Raw genomic sequence first — 14,300 nt, forward strand, 5'->3', positions numbered from 1 at the left:
TGGTTTTTGCCTGCAAGTCTTCCATAAAGGCCACTTCTGACCAGACTTCTCCGGATAGTAGATGGCTGTACCAGGGTCCCACTGTTTTCTGCCAATTCTGAGCTGATGGCATTGCTGGACATCTTCCGATTGTGAAGGGAAGTAAGCATGATGTGTCTTTCATCTGCTGCAGTAAGTTTCCTTGGCCGACCACTGCGTCTACGGTCCTCAACGTTGCCCGTTTCTTTGTGCTTCTTCAAAAGAGTTTGGACAGCACATCTGGAAACCCCTGTCTGCCTTGAGAGACCTTGCTGATGCAGTATAACTACCTTGTGTCTTGTTGCTGTGCACAGTCTTGCCATGGTGTATGACTTTTGACAGTAAACTGTCTTCAGCAACCTCACCTTGTTAGCTGAGTTTGGCTGTTCCTCACCCAGTTTTATTCCTCCTACATAGCTGTTTCTGTTTCAGTTAATGATTGTGTTTCAACCTACGTATTGAATTGATGATCATTAGCACCTGTTTGGTATAATTGTTTAATCATACACCTGACTATATGCCTACAAAATCCCTGACTTTGTGCAAGTGTACCTAGAAGAATTGATGCTGTTTTGAAGGCAAAGGGTGGTCACACCAAATATGGATTTGAGTTAGATTGTTCTTCTGTTCACTCACTTTGCATTTAGTTAATTGATAAATATAATCTATTAACATGTCTATTTTTGAAAGCATTCTTACTTTACAGCATTTTTTCACACCTGCCTAAAACTTTTGCACAGTACTGTATGTATGTATTAAATTTCTAAAGGATTGTTTTTTATTAAATATGTGCCCCTGGTTTTGTTGTATTCTCTTATATTTTTATCACAGGATAGCCCCAGCTCTCAGGGTATTTCTCAGCCCCCTACCCCAGGCAGCCTGCCTGTCCCTTCCCCACTGTCCCCCTGCACCGCTAGTATCTCCTCATGTCATGGAGATGAAAGTGATTGCATTAGCAGCCCGGGCTGGCCAAAGACCCCAGCAAGCCCTGTAAGTGTCTCTCTTTGTTTATTCTTACTGTATTGTATTGTATTGCTTGCTTGTTATTATTATTATTATTATTATTATTATTATTATTATTATTATTATTATTATTATTATTATATAACCTATGTACAAGACTTTCCCATTAAAACAGAGCATGCACATACGAATAAAACAACAGAAGCACTGTCAGTATTGTACACGCTGTGCAGTCAGGCTGTCAGTACTGAACACGCTGTGCAGTCAGACTGTCAGTATTGTACACGCTGTGCAGTCAGGCTGTCAGTATTGTACACGCTGTGCAGTCAGGCTGTCAGTATTGTACACGCTGTGCAGTCAGGCTGTCAGTATTGTACACGCTGTGCAGTCAGGCTGTCAGTATTGTACACGCTGTGCAGTCAGACTGTCAGTATTGTACACGCTGTGCAGTCAGGCTGTCAGTATTGTACACGCTGTGCAGTCAGACTGTCAGTATTGTACACGCTGTGCAGTCAGGCTGTCAGTATTGTACACGCTGTGCAGTCAGGCTGTCAGTATTGTACACGCTGTGCAGTCAGACTGTCAGTATTGTACACGCTGTGCAGTCAGGCTGTCAGTATTGTACACGCTGTGCAGTCAGGCTGTCAGTATTGTACACGCTGTGCAGTCAGACTGTCAGTATTGTACACGCTGTGCAGTCAGGCTGTCAGTATTGTACACGCTGTGCAGTTCAGACTGTCAGTATTGTACACACTGTGCAGTCAGACTGTCAGTATTGTACACGCTGTGCAGCCAGGCTGTCAGTATTGTACACGCTGTGCAGTCAGACTGTCAGTATTGTACACGCTGTGCAGTCAGGCTGTCAGTATTGTACACGCTGTGCAGTCAGGCTGTCAGTATTGTACACGCTGTGCAGTCAGGCTGTCAGTATTGTACACGCTGTGCAGTCAGGCTGTCAGTATTGTACACGCTGTGCAGTTCAGACTGTCAGTATTGTACACGCTGTGCAGTCAGGCTGTCAGTATTGTACACGCTGTGCAGTCAGGCTGTCAGTATTGTACACGCTGTGCAGTCAGGCTGTCAGTATTGTACACGCTGTGCAGTCAGGCTGTCAGTATTGTACACGCTGTGCAGTCAGGCTGTCAGTATTGTACACGCTGTGCAGTCAGGCTGTCAGTATTGTACACGCTGTGCAGTCAGGCTGTCAGTATTGTACACGCTGTGCAGTCAGACTGTCAGTATTGTACACGCTGTGCAGTCAGGCTGTCAGTATTGTACACGCTGTGCAGTCAGACTGTCAGTATTGTACACGCTGTGCAGTCAGGCTGTCAGTATTGTACACGCTGTGCAGTCAGGCTGTCAGTATTGTACACGCTGTGCAGTCAGACTGTCAGTATTGTACACGCTGTGCAGTCAGGCTGTCAGTATTGTACACGCTGTGCAGTCAGACTGTCAGTATTGTACACGCTGTGCAGTCAGGCTGTCAGTATTGTACACGCTGTGCAGTCAGGCTGTCAGTATTGTACACGCTGTGCAGTCAGGCTGTCAGTATTGTACACGCTGTGCAGTCAGGCTGTCAGTATTGTACACGCTGTGCAGTCAGGCTGTCAGTATTGTACACGCTGTGCAGTTCAGTCAGGCTGTCAGTATTGTACACGCTGTGCAGTTCAGTCAGGCTGTCAGTTTTGTACACACTGTGCATTTCAGTCAGGCTGTCAGTATTGTACACACTGTTCTCTGTATTCAGGTCTGATTCATTAAATCATTTTGCATCCGGCTAGCAAATAATTTAATGGGTATGGTTACATACAGGCGTGGTACAGTATGTGTAACTCGCTCTGGTTACAGACAGGCATGGTACAGTATGTGTAACTCGCTCTGATTACAGACCAGCATGGTACAGTATGTGTAACTCGCTCTGATTACACACCAGCGTGGTACAGTATGTGTAACTCGCTCTGATTACAGACCAGCGTGGTACAGTATGTGTAACTCGCTCTGATTACAGACCAGCGTGGTACAGCATGTGTAACTCGCTCTGATTACAGACCAGCGTGGTACAGTATGTGTAACTCGCTCTGATTACAGACCAGCGTGGTACAGCATGTGTAACTCGCTCTGATTACAGACCAGCGTGGTACAGTATGTGTAACTCGCTCTGGTTACAGACCAGCATGGTACAGTATGTGTAACTCGCTCTGATTACAGACCGCCGTGGTACAGTATGTGTAACTCACTCTGATTAGACCAGTGTGGTGCAGCATGTGTAACTCTCTCTGATTACAGACTAGTGTGGTACAGTATGTGTAACTCTCTCTGATTACAGACCAGCGTGGTACAGTATGTGTAACTCTACTCTGATTACAGACCAGCGTGGTACAGCATGTGTAACTCGCTCTGATTACAGACCAGCGTGGTACAGTATGTGTAACTCGCTCTGATTACAGACCAGCGTGGTACAGCATGTGTAACTCGCTCTGATTACAGACCAGCATGGTACAGTATGTGTAACTCGCTCTGATTACACACCAGCATGGTACACTATATGTAACTCGCTCTGATTACAGACCAGCATGGTACAGCATGTGTAACTCGCTCTGATTACAGACCAGTGTGGTACAGTATGTGTAACTCGCTCTGATTACAGACCAGCGTGGTACAGTATGTGTAACTCGCTCTGATTACACACCAGCATGGTACAGCATGTGTAACTCGCTCTGATTACAGACCAGCATGGTACAGTATGTGTAACTCGCTCTGATTACACACCAGCATGGTACACTATATGTAACTCGCTCTGATTACAGACCAGCATGGTACAGCATGTGTAACTCGCTCTGATTACAGACCAGTGTGGTACAGTATGTGTATCTCGCTCTGATTAGACCAGTGTGGTACAGCATGTGTAACTCGCTCTGATTACACACCAGCGTGGTACAGCATGTGTAACTAGCTCTGATTACAGACCAGTGTGGTACAGCATGTGTAACTCGCTCTGATTACACACCAGCGTGGTACAGCATGTGTAACTCGCTCTGGTTACAGACCAGCGTGGTACAGCATGTGTAACTCACTCTGATTACAGACCAGCGTGGTACAGCATGTGTAACTCGCTCTGATTACAGATCAGCGTGGTACAGCATGTGTAACTCGCTCTGATTACAGACCAGCGTGGTACAGTATGTGTAACTCCCTCTGGTTACAGACCAGCGTGGTACAGTATGTGTAACTCGCTCTGATTACAGATCAGCGTGGTACGGCATGTGTAACTCGCTCTGATTACAGACCGGCATGGTACAGTATGTGTAACTCGCTCTGATTACACACCAGCATGGTACACTATATGTAACTCGCTCTGATTACAGACCAGCATGGTACAGCATGTGTAACTCGCTCTGATTACAGACCAGTGTGGTACAGTATGTGTATCTCGCTCTGATTAGACCAGTGTGGTACAGCATGTGTAACTCGCTCTGATTACACACCAGCGTGGTACAGCATGTGTAACTCGCTCTGATTACAGACCAGCGTGGTACAGTATGTGTAACTCCCTCTGGTTACAGACCAGCGTGGTACAGTATGTGTAACTCGCTCTGGTTACAGACCAGCGTGGTACAGTATGTGTAACTCGCTCTGATTACAGACCAGTGTGGTACAGCATGTGTAATTCGCTCTGATTACAGACAGGTGTGGTACAGTATGTGTATCTCGCTCTGGTTACAGACAGGCGTGGTACGGAATGTGTAACCCGCTCTGATTTTAAAAGGCCCCCTTGATTTAATACATGTATACTGCTGGCTGTTCTCCAGAGTGAGGCTCTGTGGAGCAGAGCATGATCAGTGTATTCATGAGAAAGGCTGACTTGCTCACATGATTGTTATTAGCAGTTGTGTTTGCTGTGGGAGAAATGGCACCCATGCAGTTTACTGGTACTGTGCAAACAGACCTAGTATCAGTCAGTAATAATGACATTAATAATCTACCTTGAATGGATATTTTATATCTTGCATGTTTAATTTCCTTTTATGAGGTGGTGAGGTAGTTTGTAATAGGATCATTAGAGGTGTGCCTTTGTAATCTCTGATCCCTCTGAAACTGTCTACACTTAATAAAACACAACTGCCAGAACAGCCATCTCTAACACCAGCAAAAGCTGGCCCAGCGGTTGAAAAAGGAAATAAGCTTGTAAACTCATTTTATATGGGATCGGAGGACGCCACTGAACCTTCAGGTTCTCCAGAGCCATGAGGGGCCACTGACCCTTCAGGTTCTCCAGAGCCACGAGGGGCCGCTGAACCTTCAGGTTCTCCAGAGCCACGAGGGGGCCGCTGAACCTTCAGGTTCTCCAGAGCCATGAGGGGCCACTGAACCTTCAGGTTCTCCAGAGCCATGAGGGGCCACTGAACCTTCAGGTTCTCCAGAGCCATGAGGGGTATTGCTGTAGTGACATAAACAATTATTGGGCATTCCAAATTGGGGAAAAAATCGTGGGTAAAATAATTGGGCACACTGAATTTAAAAAGAAAATTAAATTAAAAAATTTAAAATAGAAATCCCTTTAAGATAATCTGCAGCTGCTCATCAGCCACCACTTTAAACAGTCAACCATAAGGTGTGAATACAGCTAAAGAACACGATCCAGAACAGCATAGTAAACCAATCTCTTTCATTTAGCAAAGCATGCTTTCCAGACTCAAACTAATGAGGTCACCATAACAGCCAAACTCATTTTCTATTGTAGCACTTGGCTGACCCGATGTTGACTGAAATACACTCCAAGCAGGAAATACATGGTTTTTTTTCTTCTTTACTTTGGCACTCTTTAGACCAGTGGATTCGCCTGCATAATACTGAAGCTGTGTATGAAATGCCTTTGAAAAATAAAGAGGTTAAAACGCCTCGCTGATTAACAGTGTGATGATTTCAGAGTGGACTCTTTTTGAGGCTGTTTGTATTTTCAACAGGAGTGTATTAAGGGTTATTATACAGAGGATTATACTGAGACCTGGCTGCCATGGAATCCAGCAAGCACCTGCAGTGTTTACATTTTAATGTATAGTTTTTTAATTGTGTAAAGTGATACTTGGATTAATGCCTCTACTGTTGTCATTTCTAATGTGTGCAGATGGACTCTTTTCAGCTGAATGCAATTCCAGACACAAGACCTGGATTGCTTGTCTAGAGAAGTGCTTTAATAATAGCCTTGTTGTGTATTACTTTAAAAGAACTGCACTCAGGGTAAAGAATGCAAAGAGCCAGCAGCCTTCATTACTACACACTATAGTAAAGAGCTAGCAGCCTTCATTACTACACACTATAGTAAAGAGCTAGCAGCCTTCATTACTACACACTATAGTAAAGAGCCAGCAGCCTTCATTTCTACACACTATAGTAAAGAGCCAGCAGCCTTCATTTCTACACACTATAGTAAAGAGCTAGCAGCCTTCATTACTACACACTATGGTAAAGAGCCAGCAGCCTTCATTACTACACACTATAGTAAAGAGCTAGCAGCCTTCATTTCTACACACTATAGTAAAGAGCTAGCAGCCTTCATTACTACACACTATAGTAAAGAGCTAGCAGCCTTCATTACTACACACTATAGTAAAGAGCTAGCAGCCTTCCTTTCTACACACTATAGTAAAGAGCTAGCAGCCTTCATTTCTACACACTAAAGAGCTAGCAGCCTTCATTTCTACACACTATAGTAAAGAGCTAGCAGCCTTCATTTCTACACACTATAGTAAAGAGCCAGCAGCCTTCATTACTACACACTATAGTAAAGAGCTAGCAGCCTTCATTTCTACACACTGTCTAGTAAAGATCTAGCAGCCTTCATTTCTACATGTATAGTAGAGCTAGCAGCCTGCATTTCTGCACACTGTGTAGTAAAGATCTGGCAGCCTTCATTTCTACACACTGTGTAGTAAAGATCTAGCAGCCTTCATTTCTACACACTGTAGTAAAGATCTAGCAGCCTTCATTTCTACACACTGTCTAGTAAAGATCTAGCAGCCTTCATTTCTACATGTATAGTAGAGCTAGCAGCCTGCATTTCTGCACACTGTGTAGTAAAGATCTGGCAGCCTTCATTTCTATGTGTAGTAAAGATCTAGCAGCCTGCATTTCTACATGTGTAGTAAAGATCTAGCAGTCTTCATTTCTACATGTATAGTAAAGATCTAGCAGCCTTCATTTATACACATGTAGTAAAGATCTAGCAGCCTTCATTTCTATGTGTAGTAAAGATATACAGCCTTCATTTCTACACATGTAGTAAAGAGCTAGCAGCCTTCATTACTACACATGTAGTAAAGATCTAGCAGCCTTCATTACTTCACACTGTAGTAAAGAGCTAGCAGCCTTCATTTCTACACATGTAGTAAAGATCTAGCAGCCTTCATTTCTACACATGTAGTAAAGAGCTAGCAGCCTTCATTTCTACACATGTAGTAAAGATCTAGCAGCCTTCATTACTTCACACTGTAGTAAAGAGCTAGCAGCCTTCATTTCTACATGTGTAGTAAAGATCTAGCAGCCTTCATTTCTACACATGTAGTAAAGATCTAACAGCCTTCATTACTACACACTGTAGTAAAGAGCTAGCAGCCTTCATTTCTACATGTGTAGTAAAGATCTAGCAGCATTCATTTCTACACACATAGTAAAGATCTAGCAGCCTTCATTTCTGCACACTGTGTAGTACTTTCAATATATAACTACAGCAGTGCATGCACAGCTTGTTGTAACTCTGCACCCACACTGTCTACCTTAGAAGTCCATCTCTTCCACCACCACTAACGAGAAGATCAGCAAGCTGTACGAGATGGGCAGCGAGCCCGAGCGCGGGGTGTGGGTGGAGCGCTACCTGGGTTTCATGGAGGAGAGGGGCTCGGCTGTCCTTAACCTGCCAGCTGTGGGGAAGAAGCCCCTGGACCTCTGTCGACTCTACATGGCAGTTAAAGAAATCGGTGGCCTGGCCCAGGTGAGTGAGTGGTGGCTAATTCAGCGTGGTCATGTGACTCTGTCAGTAATAGGTACAGTGAACAGCAGGCTCTATCACGTGACTCTGTCAGTAATAGGTACAGTGAACAGCAGGCTCTGTCATGTGACTCAGTAATAGGTACAGTGAACAGCAGGCTCTGACACGTGACTCAGTAATAGGTACAGTGAACAGCAGGCTCTGTCACGTGACTCTGTCAGTAATAGGTACAGTGAACAGCAGGCTCTGTCATGTGACTGTCAGTAATAGGTACAGTGAACAGCAGGCTCTGTCACGTGACTGTCAGTAATAGGTACAGTGAACAGCAGGCTCTGTCACGTGACTCAGTAATAGGTACAGTGAACAGCAGGCTCTGTCACGTGACTCAGTAATAGGTACAGTGAACAGCAGGCTCTGTCACGTGACTGTCAGTAATAGGTACAGTGAACAGCAGGCTCTGTCACGTGACTGTCAGTAATAGGTACAGTGAACAGCAGGCTCTGTCACGTGACTCTGTCAGTAATAGGTACAGTGAACAGCAGGCTCTGTCACGTGACTCTGTCAGTAATAGGTACAGTGAACAGCAGGCTCTGTCACGTGACTCAGTAATAGGTACAGTGAACAGCAGGCTCTGTCACGTGACTCAGTAATAGGTACAGTGAACAGCAGGCTCTGTCACGTGACTCAGTAATAGGTACAGTGAACAGCAGGCTCTGTCACGTGACTCTGTCAGTAATAGGTACAGTGAACAGCAGGCTCTGTCACGTGACTCTGTCAGTAATAGGTACAGTGAACAGCAGGCTCTGTCACGTGACTCTGTCAGTAATAGGTACAGTGAACAGCAGGCTCTGTCACGTGACTCTGTCAGTAATAGGTACAGTGAACAGCAGGCTCTGTCACGTGACTGTCAGTAATAGGTACAGTGAACAGCAGGCTCTGTCACGTGACTGTCAGTAATAGGTACAGTGAACAGCAGGCTCTGTCACGTGACTCAGTAATAGGTACAGTGAACAGCAGGCTCTGTCACGTGACTCAGTAATAGGTACAGTGAACAGCAGGCTCTGTCACGTGACTCAGTAATAGGTACAGTGAACAGCAGGCTCTGTCACGTGACTCAGTAATAGGTACAGTGAACAGCAGGCTCTGTCACGTGACTGTCAGTAATAGGTACAGTGAACAGCAGGCTCTGTCACGTGACTCAGTAATAGGTACAGTGAACAGCAGGCTCTGTCACGTGACTCAGTAATAGGTACAGTGAACAGCAGGCTCTGTCACATGAATCAGTAATAGTACCGTGAACAGATCGGCTCTGGCAACGTGACTCTGTCAGACATAGGTAAAGGAAAAGCAGGCCCCTCTGTCAACCGTGACTCAGTAATAGGTACAGTGAACAGCAGGCTCTGTCACGTGACTCAGTAATAGGTACAGTGAACAGCAGGCTCTGTCACGTGACTCAGTAATAGGTACAGTGAACAGCAGGCTCTGTCACGTGACTCAGTAATAGGTACAGTGAACAGCAGGCTCTGTCACGTGACTCAGTAATAGGTACAGTGAACAGCAGGCTCTGTCACGTGACTCAGTAATAGGTACAGACAGCAGGCTCTGTCACGTGACTAGTAATAGGTACAGAGAACAGCAGGCTCTGTCACGTGACTCAGTAATAGGTACAGTGAACAGCAGGCTCTGTCACGTGACTCAGTAATAGGTACAGTGAACAGCAGGCTCTGTCACGTGACTCAGTAATAGGTACAGTGAACAGCAGGCTCTGTCACGTGACTCAGTAATAGGTACAGTGAACAGCAGGCTCTGTCACGTGACTCAGTAATAGGTACAGTGAACAGCAGGCTCTGTCACGTGACTCAGTAATAGGTACAGTGAACAGCAGGCTCTGTCACGTGACTCAGTAATAGGTACAGTGAACAGCAGGCTCTGTCACGTGACTCAGTAATAGGTACAGTGAACAGCAGGCTCTGTCACGTGACTCAGTAATAGGTACAGTGAACAGCAGGCTCTGTCACGTGACTCAGTAATAGGTACAGTGAACAGCAGGCTCTGTCACGTGACTCAGTAATAGGTACAGTGAACAGCAGGCTCTGTCACGTGACTCTGTCAGTAATAGGTACAGTGAACAGCAGGCTCTGTCACGTGACTGTCAGTAATAGGTACAGTGAACAGCAGGCTCTGTCACGTGACTGTCAGTAATAGGTACAGTGAACAGCAGGCTCTGTCACGTGACTGTCAGTAATAGGTACAGTGAACAGCAGGCTCTGTCACGTGACTCAGTAATAGGTACAGTGAACAGCAGGCTCTGTCACGTGACTCTGTCAGTAATAGGTACAGTGAACAGCAGGCTCTGTCACGTGACTGTCAGTAATAGGTACAGTGAACAGCAGGCTCTGTCACGTGACTGTCAGTAATAGGTACAGTGAACAGCAGGCTCTGTCACGTGACTGTCAGTAATAGGTACAGTGAACAGCAGGCTCTGTCACGTGACTCTGTCAGTAATAGGTACAGTGAACAGCAGGCTCTGTCACGTGACTCAGTAATAGGTACAGTGAACAGCAGGCTCTGTCACATGACTCAGTAATAGGTACAGTGAATAGCAGGCTCTGTCATGTGACTCTGTCAGTTGCAATGGTAGCCTCTGTACTTATTGATCCCATACCCCAAGTTTGGGAAGAAACTCCAGCAATCAATCAATGCAAGGCCTTTGTTGCCATTGGCTGTCAAGAACAAACAATTGCCAAGAAGCTTATTATCAGTGAGTGGAAGATCTCCAGGGAGCGCACTGCTGGTTACAATGTGCTCAGTAATTAAAGTGATGTACCCACAGCATACGGCATAGAGAGCAGCCTTACTTTAGAATTGAAATAAACTAACCGTTTATCTTTTAAACGCTCCATGCTCATTTATTAGTAAGACCTTTGCAGAGAGTAGTGTAGCCATGAGTGTGTAGCGCTGTCATGAGGAAATAAAGTCCTGTATCAATGATTCATTGCTTGGCTTGATTTCATACAAGGTTAATAAAAGTAAGAAATGGCGAGAGCTCTCCAGCATCCTCCACATGGGCACCTCGAGCAGCGCGGCCAGCTCCCTGAAGAAGCACTACATCCAGTACCTGTTTGCCTTTGAGTGTAAAGTGGAGCGCGGAGAGGAGCCGCCACCCGGAAGCTTCTCTATGGGACACAATAAGAAGCAAGCCAGGATCCATCCGCCATCTCCTGGTAGGCAGTGGTATTGCAGTGGTGTGATTGCAGTGCTCCCTGCTGGTGGCAGCCTGTGTTTGCGTGCGAGCGTGCGTGCGTCTGTGCGTGTGCGTGTGTACAGACGTGTACATGCATGTGCGTGTTTGTGTGTGCGTGTGTGTGTGTGTGTGTGTTTGTGTTACCTGTTACGTTGAGCTTGTATATTTGTTGAATGTAAAAATTAAAAGTTTTCCTCTTCAGCAGAAGCCTATGTATCTGAGCTAGTTCTGATGCAAGCTCTTTGGAAAGACTGCCACAATATTCATGGGTTACTATTCAAACACAATTCACAATTATTTGGCTTAAAGATAAAGATGTCCCTGTTTTAAGTGTGGTGGCTAAAGTAAAGGGCTCTTTGAGGTGTTATTGTTAACTTTTGTTTAAATTATGAATAGTTACCCATTTGAGCCCATTTAAAATGCCAGACGCCTTGATCCTCCAACAGATCTTATTTTCATGTTGTGCACATTGTTAACATTTAAGCATTATTATTTCCTATGTGTAGTTAGAAGAAAACAAGTTCCTAACAGAAGGTATGAAGCTTCCTTCCACCTAGATAATAATAATAATAATAATAATAATAATAATAATAATAAAATAAAAATATTATTATTATGTAGAATCTGCCTTGGGAACTCATTGAGTAATGTTGACGAACTGAGCTTACGAATAGTTTTGCTTATGAAGTTTAATCTCCCCTGTATCAGAAACAAATACTCAAGCTGCAAGACTAGTGGAGCAGTTTCATTCCATATGGAACTCATACACTGAAAGGCAAAGCTGTAAAGTGAAGCCAGCCCCCAGTGCTTTCCCCTCCTGTCCTCCTAGTCACACACAACTCATCCAGCTCCTCTTGCAGGTGGCTGGCTGGAGTTCTGTTATTAACTGACAGGTGATGATGTCACTGAGAGCTGTGTGTAGCCAAGAGGGGGAATCCCCAGAAGAGGATTAATGGGGGAGGAGTCTGGGATATAAACAGATATGACCTCGAGCTGACCTCTATTCACAGCCACTGCTGACTCAGTTTTTTTTTTCTCTGAATCGGGGTCAGTCCTGCTCATGCTGTGTGAATGATCTTCCTGACTGAATGTACATTTCAAAGCAGGTGAATGCACCTAACCTCCAATAACGTCGCCATTGTTTACTTTAAGATTTACATGTGTAGCTTCAGGAAGTAAAGCGAGGGATATCCTTGAGTGAGAACCTGGGGCCTTGAATGGGGCAAGTGTGTTTGTGTCCGTATGTGTGTCTGTGTCCGTGCGTGTGTCAGTACGTCCGTGGGGTTGTGTGTATCTGTGCGTGTGTGTGTGTCTGTGCATATGTGTGTGTCTGTGCGTGTGTCTGTGCGTGTGTGTTTGTGTGTGTGTTTGTGTATGTACCTGCACACTGTGAGTGGTGTGTGTCTGTGTGACAGGGTGCTGTGTATGCGTGTGTGACACAACACACACACAAACGCACCACATAACAACAACAGGCGTGTGTCAGTGTTTGTCGTGTGTTGACACAACACACCCACAAACACGAACACCCACAGGCACGGTTTTGCACACACACGCACACACACAACACACAAAACACACAAACACACACCCGACTCACACCCACATTGCACACACACACAAACCATGCAAACACAACACACACAAGTTTTTGCACACACAAATACACAGAAAACCAGAACACACACAACGTTACTATACTGCACACCACACGTATCTCACGCACACGAGTGTGTGAGTGTGTGTGTGTGTCTGTGTGTTATCTCAATTAGGGGCACTAACTGAGTGAGCTGCTGGGTGTAGCACAGTTAGCGTTTGCTGTGTGTTTTTATTTTATTTATTTTTTGTTCTGGGAGTGCCTTACTACATAAATTACTAAAAGGAACGCTCCTCAAAGTTTTGAGACTGCAGAAAAAAAATACTAACTGGTCACAAAAATCTCCAAAGCTGCTTAAAAGTCTCTGGTAATTGTTGAAAGAAGTCGAACACTCTACTCACAATCCGGCATTCTACAAGTGCTCAGCCTGGCTTCCATAAACTTAGGAAGAATTAGGGCAACACGGTGTATCCCAAGCATCTGGCTGAGTCTGCCTCCCAGGGCTAATCGTAAAACTTGAATCTACTTTAACTTAAGACTGTAAACACAGTGCTGTGGTAAATGCAGCTCCACAGGAATTCTCCAGTGAAGCAAAGCAAATCTGAACACGCCTACTCTGTTCTGAAAGTTTCTGGCAATTGTAGAGTTCAGAAACAGAACTAACTGGGCATGTTCATCGAACCAGCTAGCCATGTAACCAGAGCAGCCTTCGAGCAATGTTCTGACACTTTCAAACACAATAGAAATGCAGAGTTCAGAAACAGAACTAACTGGGCATTTTCATCAGTAGAACTGCAGAGTTTGGATTTGGATGCCCATGAATGGACCCGTCAGTATTTGTTTTTGCCTGTCACTGGGGAGATGCTTGATGCCCATGAATGGACCCGTCAGTATTTGGTTTTGCCTGTCACTGGGGAGATGCTTGATGCCCATGAATGGACCCGTCAGTATTTGGTTTTGCCTGTCACTGGGGAGATGCGAAGTCTAGCGTGATCCTCTTCAGCTGTGTCTATATTACACTAACTGAGCACCTGCTTCTCCTGCTTCCCTCAGCCAATTCAGGCTCCTTGCAAGGCCCCCATACCCCACAGTCAACTGGCAGCAGCTCCATGACTGAAGCTCCAGGAGACCTCCAGCCTCCAGCCCCAGTCTCCGCAGCACATGGGCAGATGCCACCCCTGCAGGGTAACAGGTAGGAGGCAGGAGGGCAACATGGGCTTCCTGAAGTCTTTCTGAATCTTTCCTAATGCACAGTATTAAGAGGTTATCAGCACTACAAGCTGAACGCTTAGGTCGGCCAGGGTGTCCTCGGCTCACCGTGCTCCAGCGACCCCGGTAGTCTGGCTGGGCGCCTGCAGGCTTGCCTGTAAGCTGCTCCGGGGCTGTGTGGTCCTCCGACACTGTAGCTCTGAGGTGGCTGTATGGCTGGCCTGCAGAGTGAAAAGAAGCGGGCTGATGGCACACGTTTCGGAGGACGCATGTGTCCATCTTCG

General features: G+C 45.5%; 1 protein-coding gene across 7 annotated transcripts in view; it reads left to right on the forward strand.

Annotated features, from left to right (window-relative positions):
* Positions 1–14,300, forward strand: part of LOC121317647 (AT-rich interactive domain-containing protein 1B-like) — a 233,649-nt gene that overhangs the window by 207,712 nt on the left and 11,637 nt on the right. For all 7 annotated transcript variants that reach the window (XM_041253804.1, XM_041253806.1, XM_041253809.1 and 4 more), the window contains 4 exons: positions 850–1,008; positions 7,760–7,969; positions 10,986–11,190; positions 13,861–13,999. In XM_041253804.1, the coding sequence (XP_041109738.1) occupies positions 850–1,008; positions 7,760–7,969; positions 10,986–11,190; positions 13,861–13,999 (713 nt within the window). The remainder of the gene's footprint in view (positions 1–849; positions 1,009–7,759; positions 7,970–10,985; positions 11,191–13,860; positions 14,000–14,300) is intronic.

Source organism: Polyodon spathula, chromosome 6 (genome assembly GCF_017654505.1).
Source record: "Polyodon spathula isolate WHYD16114869_AA chromosome 6, ASM1765450v1, whole genome shotgun sequence".
Lineage (NCBI taxonomy): Eukaryota > Metazoa > Chordata > Actinopteri > Acipenseriformes > Polyodontidae > Polyodon > Polyodon spathula.